Raw genomic sequence first — 10,415 nt, forward strand, 5'->3', positions numbered from 1 at the left:
TGCCTCTGAGGCTTTGTTGACATGTGCACCTGTCATCAAATTACAGCTGTCACCAAATTACAGCTGCAGAGGGTGCGCTCCGCTTTGTGCCGAGAATAGACCAGGTTGGAGCTGGTGAGCTTTCAGCGCACTTTCTGCGCTGTTTTTGGCACGAAATTGTCACTGCGCCAACATGAATCTGCTGACACCTCCCCCTGGCGCGCAGTCACACCCATCTCTGCGCAGACGGTCTACCAAATTGTCAAATTGGCAGCACACAGCGGTGAGCAGCACAAAATTAACACTGTGCAGGCTGCGCCAGGCTTGCGCCCCCTGCGCTGCGCGACTAAATTAGAGCCATAAGAGATTATTTTCTCAAAACACAAGATGGAAAAGAGATCTAAACACTTTCCCCTCAAAAGCCACAGAATAATAGTGTAGGAGCACATAAGTTTATGGGGTTGGTATTTGTTTACTCAAAATGTATCTCATCAGCAAATCTAGCTCTTACTACTTGGAAAGTTCCACATTCAAAGAAGTGACCCAAGGTTACCATTTGTCATGGCAAAAGTCTGTGCTTAATCAGAGCTAACTGTGGTTCTCAGTCTGGACAAAGCAGTAAAAATTCATATCCTCTTTCCTAAAATCTAAACCACATCTTAGATGATTATTATGTACATGTGTGTTATAGAGTGGCTGTTTAAAAAGGAAAACTACCACAACCAGGGGCCCCACTGAAAGTAGCCAGGATCCACAAACCCAACAGCCTTCTTTCCTGTCAGCTTCACTCCAAGCCCACAGTTCAACACCACAAACAGATCCCCTCTCATCCCACAGACCAACAACTGCCTGAGCCATCCAGACCAGAGAATCCAGACCAGCTCAGCAAGGAGAAAGACTAACGTGGCTCTGATGGTGTTCTCATGAATGGGAACATACCATTACCCTCTCAAAAGTGGTGAAGGTGACAGAGTAACATTTGTGCATAGTTTACCCGTGATGCCAAAGTGCAAGACAGTCATCTCCGACTAATTTCTGTACTGTCCCCTGGCCCTGTCAGTCTGATGAGTTTTCATGAAGAACATGTTTGCATTTCTCACTACAACTGTATTAAGTCCATATGGTAGTGGCTGTATTTAACCAAAAAGAGTCTGGTTCAGTGGGAATGGTGCAGCTCAAACTGCTAAAGATGATGAAAAAGGTCAAAATTAACAATTTGTTGAATGAGTTTTGTTTATGTGCTACATGACTGGAAGCGCAGTGTGAAAAGTAACCTGTGGAGGAATGGTTCATACCACTTAGCTGTCTGTGTTTCTGCTACCAAAGACCTCAGACTGAACTTTGGTTCACACACTGACAGACCTCAGAGACCCCTGAGGAAAAGGCTACACACTGACAATAAACACATTTTTAAAAGTTACTGCCACAAATATTCACAGACCTATAGAGCAGATCTATTCAACTCAGCTCTATGCTCCTCTGTGTTCCTCAACAGCCATGTGAATGTACTAACACCAGTAGGCAGATAAAATGTCATGTATGAAGATAACTACTGCAGCTCAGCAGTTTGGAGGTATTTGACTTGTTGTGCCAACAACTCTGACAGAAACTTACAGCATGTGCAACTTTAAATCCTCACTCCTCACTGCTGAGGAGGAGACAGTTTAACTGTAGTTTCTGTTATGTTATCCTGGAGATAGTTAGACAATAACCAGTTCAAATATATTCTAATACATTTTGATCTACAAAGTTGGAAAAGACTGATGTTTTTAAAAGGGCTGTGAAGAGTTTCTGAGAGATCTTGCAAAAGTCTTTCTTCTAGATATATGCCTGATTGTCATCCACACTTTAAAATGAGATTATCAGTGTCAATATTATTGATTACAGGTTGTTTTACATTTATACTTCTCAGCTTCCCGATTGCGTTGAGCAGGACTGGATTTTTTAACAGCACGTCCAGGTCTCTATGACAACACCATGCCAGCTGAAGAAGTTTAGTAGTGAGAAGAGAGATCTGTGTTTTTCTCTACTGGAAACGATTTCTGTGATTAATTTTGTAGTGATGGTGGACACTGGAGCCTAACTGTCAGACAGAAAAAGGACAGAAGAGCAGAAGAAAGAGAAACAGGAGAGTGATACAGCCCAAGCTAAAGGCTAACACAAGAGCTAAACTGTTTGTGCTAATGTTGATTCCAACCCACAGTCAGCAGTTTGCTCGATGTCGCGTTTCAAACCGTAGCGCGTCGTTGCTGTACTGATAAATATCTTACCATGTCGTGTTGTATCAGGTAAAAAGCTGACTTGAACAAAGAAAATGTGTTCCAAAACGATCTCTATTTAATTCCAAAACAAACACACACCTCGCTAAAAGTCATTTTCATGATGGTGGGTATGAGACTCCAGGCCAGAAGGTGATAAGGTAGTCCAAGTAAAACAGATCCTCCTCATAGCATCTTTAAAGGAATGCTGCAAATGGCCTAAATATTTCCCCTTTTACAAAAGGAAAAAAATAGTGCATAAGAATACACCACTATACAAGTAGAGTGTTTCTAGAATTCAGAATGCTCTGAGGAGAGAAACATTAAAAAAATATTGTGAAATTAATGAAGGCATAATAACCGAGATACAATTGTAATCATTTCTCAGACTCATCAGTGTCCATGTTGGTCACACTGCACTCTGAACATGTTTAGTCTGTCATGCGACAAAAAACAGCATACTAACAGTCAGCTGATGGGAGAGCAAAGGACCTAAGAGGTTAACAAAGTTTACACACACAGAAACACTTTTTGTGCACATTCTCACATCATGTCTACAAAAGCAATCAGATAAAGTGTGAAACATCGGTCTGTATGTCTACAGGAGTTTAAGCCTGCCTGTATGTCAACGTTGTGAAGTTCAGGACATCGGAAAGACACAGCTAGGGATGATAGTAGAGTTTGACAAACAGTGCTGTTCTTGCACCCGAGACACTAGGCCTGTCACGATAATCAGTAAATCAATTAACCGAACGATAAATAAAAACATCCTTTGTAAGTTTGCCAGCCTCGATAAACTGACACGTGCATGCATGTTTGTTTTCCTCCTCTCTTTTCACCAAAGAGGCTGAATGAGAAGATGGCTCACTACGTCTATCTTTCCTAACATCGGGGTGCATAGGTTCTATAGCAGATTTATAGCGGAATGAGCATCTGTCAAAAATGCGATCTTTGGGGTGAAGACGGGGCTGCTCGCGCATACACACAGAGAGAGCTGAAGCAAGAGTCCTGAGGGGTAAGGAGGAAACATGCTAATATGAGTGATGGCACAAAAGATACAGTTCTTAAGCCGCCTGCCACAGTCCCAGTGTGGGAATATTTCGTTTTTTATCAAAATGAACAAAGTGTGAGCTCATGAACACCAATGAGCTGATATGTTGCATTTGTTTGAAAATAGTGGCGAAGAAGAAGAAGAAGGGGAGGTAAAGTGGAGAAAAGTAAATAGAAATAAAAGCACCAAATGGTGGGCGCTCAAAGACAGATACATTGCCAAAGAAATGCAGCCCTTTAATACGGTTGAAAGCCAGAAATGTTAAAAATGTTTGACAGACAGTACGGATTGACTGGGAAAAAGTACATGTTACAAACAATTCAGGAACTGTATAAACTCCTTTTTATTTAGGCTATAGTTTTTATTGTTGTTGGGGTTTTTTTTTGGAGTTTTTTTTTCTTTAGAGACAGGGTCTATGTTTTATTGTTTTTGATAAGTATTAATTATTTTCATTGACATGTTTTTTTTTCTAAAAGAGAGTCCATTTCATTTTCATTGTATTTTTTTTCTCTTGTTTTTTTTTTTTGTTTTTTTTATTTCATTTAAAAGATCCTGACCTTTTAATTACAGTTAAATACTCTTAAGAAATTAAAGTTTCTTGATTTTGATATGGTGTATTCCTTTTATAATCCCATTTATCATAATTACATCCATGAAAAAATGGAAAGAAAATCAAAATAATATTGACAATAATATCGTTTATCGGCAATAATATTTTGGAAAATTATCGTCTAGCAAAATTTGTTATCGTGACACGCCTACAAGAGACTTTCAGCAAGTCTGACCAGGATCCTGACCCAGGGGATGAAAAAGACATGGAAAAGATGAGAGGAGTAAGAAAATACTGGACACTGGTTCACAGCTTTAGAGGCACACACAGGGATTTCAGAGGAACTAGACCCAGAAACACTACACCACACTACACTACTGATTCCCTGTCATCACACTGACCTCTGTTGGTTCTGGAGCTGACAAACACATCGTCCTAGTCTTAGTGAGAAATCTGTTTTTGGTTGCACACAGTACAAAAAAAATGGTAAACCAATTATCTTTCATCTACATGAGATACAAAATCTCTGAGCAGCAATCTCTGGAAAACTGCAGTTCGTCAAGTGTCTACTGAGGCTGGAGGTACAGGAAACCACATACACACCGAACCAAAAATCCCTCCATTTTTATAGCATTAGTAAACATGTTTACAGCCTGGTACAATAAATGACTGAATGGCTGATCTCACAAACAGCACACACTGTAGGAGTAAGATCTCCAGTTTACCCAATCAGAGGCACAGCTCATCTAAATGACAGGCAGACACCCTGTCAGCTGTTAGTGAGGAGGATCAAAGCCCACCTCATTTCTAATATGGCCCCCACCAGCAATGTGCTTCAAAAGTCTGTATGAGAAACAGACAGGTGACTTCACAGAGACTATATCCATATATTATACAGTCTATCTATTCCTCACACACTCTTGGCAGGCCTTAGAAAAGTCAAAGACACCAAAATCCCACTTGATATTCATGCCAGTTCCTGTTACTGGGTCAAACTGGACCAAGATAGAAGCACTTACACTAGGTCTGACAACTGCAATCTTCTACATAAGGCAGAAGGAGAGGGTCACTCAGCAGCACATGGTGGATTTGGCATGCAGTGGTGTACTTGCTCGGGGACCAAACAGCCCGCAGATAAAACAGAGCTTTCATGCATGTCCGACCAAGGCTGTTTCTAACAGTTCTATGGTACAAAAAAACAATATGTTGTTATCTTGTACTTGGTTTGAAGGTCTCTGGAAACAGTTTTTTCACAAAGTTAGCCTTGAAGTAAAGCAGCATTAGCTAATCCAGTCTGTCACAGTTAAATATGTCAATTATTCTTCAGAAAACAATTACCCAGTCCTTCTTATAGCAACAGCTGACTTGACATTGTCACAATCAAAACTATTGAAAGAAAACAAATTAAACCAAGTATCATCTATCTATCTATTAAGCAACTAAGCAGCTCTTAACAACTTTATTCTATTTTACTTATTTGTGTTGTTGTATTTGTTGACCCTTTGCTTTTTCTTTTAAGCTGTATTTGCACAATAAAATCGTGGGTGTGCGTTTTATTCCTGTACTAAATTTGTCCAAATTAATGAACTTTCCTCTTTTATTTGTTATTTCTATTTCTAATTTATTATCTTGTTTACTTTTCTTGCAGCTGCTTCAACACCAAAATTCAACAGATCAATAAATGATTATTCCATTCTAATCTATTCTGCTCCATGCTTGCTGGATGCATATGGGCACCGACACCATATGCATTAGTATTAAGAAACTGGGTGTACAACGTGTCAGCTTTGCTTTTTGTTATACTTAAACATGATAACATTACAAAATATGTGCACTCCAGACACCTTGGATTTACCCTTAACTAAAGTGGATAACAGGATTAAACTGTTGCTGGCTGTTCTGCATTTATTTACTTATTTGGGATAGCTGATATTATTTTGGTGCTCAATGTTCAACTCGTACAGATTACAAAACTAAACGTGTTTCATGAGTTAAAAAGGAAAAAAGTCACTAAGATACAAAAACATGGCTTTGTCAAGAGCATGGTAGCGGACAGGCTCGCTGATAGCAGCAGTTAGCTCCGGGTTAGCTGTTGTGAGCTAACGTTCCTTCGATGATAATGATAAACTATGAAACTTCCCCAAACAGCAACGCTTGTCCAAACTGTACGTCTGTGTATCTAGCATAAAACGTGAATAATTCCCTCAATGGTGTTTTAACGGCTTCTCTTTCCCTCCCGGTCCCCATCCCCCAACCCGCATTGTCTATCTCAACTTTGACTGTGAGCCAATCCTTCCGGAGACCAAGGAAACAGCAGCTAGCGATTAGCTCCCCTCGGCCAGTCTAACATCTACACCAGGACCACAGACTGAGTGAGGGAGCTAGCGGAAGGCTAATGAGGACTGTTCAAGATGCTGGGCCTCGATTCAACCGCGGAGGGTCTTTTAATCTATTTAAACCAGATAAAAACTTAACAGAATCTTTAATTAGTGCACCATGCAATCTGAAGTACCGCATGTCACACTCAGCACATAGCTATTGATTCTTCTTCAGCTTTATAACAGGCCTCAACGAAATACCTGTCATTGAGCTGATCCTCGGTCCCGGGCAACGGGTGAACCACGAAGTGTATAGATGTCATGGGGTCACTCAAAAACCACCAACTTGTCTGTTAAAAAATGATGAATCTGTTGCTTTATCAATTTTTCTATGTGTGTGTGTTTTACAGCTAACGTGTAATGGCGAAAAACCTCGACTCAGATCCCAGGTTCATCACAGACATGCCGCCATCTTAACTCCAGCCAGCTTCTTTTCTGTGTGTTGATCAGTGCACATGGAAGCGCTCTCCTGATTGGTCCAGAGCACAAACAGGAAGTTAGGTAAAGTGGAGGCGATTGGCTTACAAGAAGAAGGCATGACGAATGTTATCGATGATTTCATAGGCTTTTAGACACCAGTCTTTGTCTTAGGCTGCTCATGTTTCCTTTCTATGAACACTTTTAAACATTATTAGTTAAATTACTGTTTCATTAAGGCATAAACATGCCTAAACCAGGTTACTGGTTGGTAAAATTTAAAGTTAGATTCAAAAACAGAGTCACATGGTTTAAAAAATACACAGACGGGAAAAAAGACCTAATTAAAGACAATATGAGGACTTTATAAGTGATCTTGAAAAGTCTCACTTTTATATACTCACCTGTTTATGATCCAAAATTTAAAGCACACTTCCCTTTTAATGTGACATTTGCCTAAGCAAAGGGCGCAAAGTGTGTCGAGAACATCTCCCCCACACCATCATGCCACCAGCAGCAGCTTGAAACGTTGATACAACGCAGGATAGATCCATGCTTTCATCTTGTTTACTTTAAGTCCTAAGCTCACCATTTGAATGTGAAGCAAAAATCCAGACTTTTTCAGACCAGGCACTTCAAATACTAACATAATGGGGAAAAAAACGATATCAGAAAACTGCCAGTGGAGTTTATGTGGGCAAAACCTGTTCCCTTTATTAACAGGTGGACGTCTCTTGGTGTAGTTCTTACATTAAGTTATCTAACATCAACAGCTCCTGTTGAACTATAGACAAGGTAGCAGCTTTCTGCAGGTCCATCACATATGGGTCATATGTTGTGTACTTTCATGGAAAGTGAGAAGTCACTAGTATCAAGATCTTCTAAGCCAGCCTGCATTATCGGAAAACATCCTTAATTTCAGAGAATATTTGTCTTTTGAATGCTGAAGGCGATGATGATGTCACTGTAGCAGATGTAAAATCTGCTGACAACATGGCAGAGCTGTAAAATATAGGAAAAGACACAAATCGAATTAGTCTGAGCAATGGACAAATTTACTTGAAATACAAATCAATTTAAGAGAATTCTACTTGTTTTGTCATTACTTATTAATTACAATTGGTATGCTTTCCCAACCACACTGCTGTAGTGTTATGGAGTGAAAGGATTTTCATACCCTGGTATATTAACTGCCTTTGTACAGGGTAGAGCAGAAAGAGGGGCCACTGGGTACACATTTGTTCTTTTTTCTTGGTCCAGCACCCAAAATGTTTGTCTGTTTTTTTCCTTCTGCCTTGTGTTTGGGATACTTCTGCTGATTTTTTGCCCTTCTGGTGCTGAACTCTTTCTGCCTGACTTTGATTATGCACTGTTGTGCATTTGGGTTGTCTCGCCTAGTCCTGGACAGCACCTTTCCCACGTATTGGTTTCCTCACCCCTCTAACTCAGTTTCTCTTTGGTGTCAGGTCATCTTGTTCCACACGACACCCTCCAAGCTTTCCTCATGTTCCCTCATGATTCCTTGGACCAATGTTAATGTTTTATTTAACCTAGTTTTTGCACGTAAGGTTGGGCACCTTGGAAAGTCTCTCTGATGTCACACATCTGTTCCTGATACACCATAATGAAGCTCATCACAAATGGAAGTGCTGAGACAGGCGTGCACCTGTCAGTCAGGTGAGCTGCACCTCTGATTAGACAAAATTTGAATCTTAGTATTTTCTAGACTGCAAAGTTATGGAAAAAAATAACCCCTGTGCAAGTTTTGTGTCAATTTAGAAATGAAGAATCTAGACTAAAGTCATTTTTGGTACCAGGTTGTAAACATGTTATAAATGCAGTAAAAATCGTCTTCATTTCTGGAATCTGGAGAATCTGGGCAGTAACACATGGAAAGATACTAAAAACAGAATAATTCAATAAACAGATAATAAAATAGGAATGATGATGCCATCAACCCACATACAAATCTTCAACTGAGCTCAGATGTGTGAAAAAGAGATATTACAACATTTTACAGATTAAGGCCCGTTTCCTTTTTTTTTTTTTTAATATTTAAGTTTTTATTTCTTTAAACATATATAAACAGATAGTATTTCTTTAAATTATAAGACATCTTAAGGCTTGTGATAAATACAAACATTCTAAACAACCAAAGTGAAAATTCAACAATTTTACCAGTATCAATACAGCCAATTGGATCATCACAGTGCCACAACACTGTAACAAGCAAAAAGCAGTCCCATAACCTCTTAAAGTTCTCAACATCATCATATATTTTATCCTGCATGTGTTAATATGATGCAATCTCTAACATTATTTCCATCCAATTTTTTACTACCTGGAGAGGATGTACTTTCCCACAGTCAGAGGATCGCTCAGGCAGCCTTGAGTACAACAACCTTTATCAATGTAATGTTGCATCTTGACACATTTGGTATTTCTGTTCGGTCTCCCAGTTGGCATTGACTTTTACAGAATGGACTAACCAGCTTACATTCCCAAATAGTGCGCATTAGTGTTCCCGTTTCTGTCTGGCATTTTCAGCATAGATTATTATCCTTCAAACTCATTCTGTGAGGCTCAAAAAAGTAAAATAAAGCCTATGTATCAACTTACACTGAGTCAATCTCCCTTAGCTTCCTTTATATATTTCCCAGAATTTGATAACATTTTTGGCAAAATCTCATCACTCATGTCACAACCCCAGGTCCTCCTGCCAGGTGATTCTCAGGTTTAACAGAAATCTTTTTTCCATCCAAGTTGGGATAGACGTGAAATGTCACATATGATCTATAAAAGAGGAAAGGCATTAGAGCTTAAATTACGCCTCCATCTCAAATCATGAACGAGGTAACTCTAGCAAAACAATGGACGACTCATCCGGCAGCTTTCCTTCTGAATGACTGTAATTCACCACTTATCATCGGTCACTGTAGCCCTGCCCCCAGCTCCCCACACAGTCTGCGTTAATGGCAAGTTCCTATTGTACTTGGAAGTCAGAATTTCTGAATTCCAAATGGGAACGCCCAAGTGGGACCCCCCCCCCCAGGTCAGAATCTCTGACTGGGACTAGGAAATTCCGACTTCTGGGGTAAACAGTCATTAAGCTCCTGTTGTATTTATTCAAGAATTTCTGATTAGTGTTTGTGTCTTAAATCAACTGTATGCATTGTATTATATGATGTTTATATACTGAAATACTGCTGTTGGCTTGGTGACTGGAACTCAGAGATTATGTAATTCCCACTCCAGACTTCCCAGTTCGGAGTACAAATGGAACGCACCATTAGCTCTGGCCCAGCAAAGAGTTAGTGCCTGCTAAGCACCAGTTTTAAGCCAGTTCTTTGGTCTGTAGAAACACAGAGAACCAGTGCTAAGTGAGGGGGCACTGGCCTGAAACTAGCACTAGTTCGGTGGAAAAAAGGTAAGTGTGACCCTGTAAACTGGAGACCTTCAGCTGAACGTAACAGTGATATTCAGCTGACAACAGCTATTAAAACACAAAGGAAGTCCTCAGAAATGCATCTTAATGTAGTTTATTTACTTGTGTTTATGTGATGACAGTCTAAAACTATATGAGAAGGATGCATCCTGCTGAAAGTCATGGATCAAGGCTCATTCATTTCGCCAAATCACGGGTTGAATTCCTGCCGTCTTCATACTTTGGACAGCAGAGTGGTCCGCTGTTTCGTAGGCGAAGCTGTTTCAGCTTATTTGAATGGCTTCGACGTAACGGCTTTGTCCCTGACACTTCTCCCCTCCCAAGTGTCAACAAATCC

General features: G+C 39.9%; 1 protein-coding gene across 6 annotated transcripts in view; it reads right to left on the minus strand.

Moving 5' to 3' along the window:
• ubr5 (ubiquitin protein ligase E3 component n-recognin 5) overlaps nt 1–6,677 on the minus strand; it is a 49,596-nt gene extending 42,919 nt beyond the window's left edge. For 4 of the 6 annotated variants that reach the window (XM_074682789.1, XM_074682787.1, XM_074682786.1 and 1 more), the window contains exon 1: nt 6,418–6,676. In XM_074682789.1, coding sequence (XP_074538890.1) covers nt 6,418–6,479 — 62 coding nt within the window. In that variant the 5' untranslated portion in view covers nt 6,480–6,676. Of the gene's footprint in view, nt 1–6,417 lie in introns of all 6 variants that reach the window. The other 2 variants (XM_074682790.1, XM_074682788.1) reach the window with 1 other exon arrangement.
• Between the last annotated feature and the right edge of the window lie 3,738 nt (nt 6,678–10,415).

The sequence above is a fragment of the Halichoeres trimaculatus genome, unplaced genomic scaffold (genome assembly GCF_033239565.1).
Source record: "Halichoeres trimaculatus isolate MK-OKI-2021-1 unplaced genomic scaffold, fHalTri1.1 fHalTri1_scaffold_12, whole genome shotgun sequence".
Lineage (NCBI taxonomy): Eukaryota > Metazoa > Chordata > Actinopteri > Labriformes > Labridae > Halichoeres > Halichoeres trimaculatus.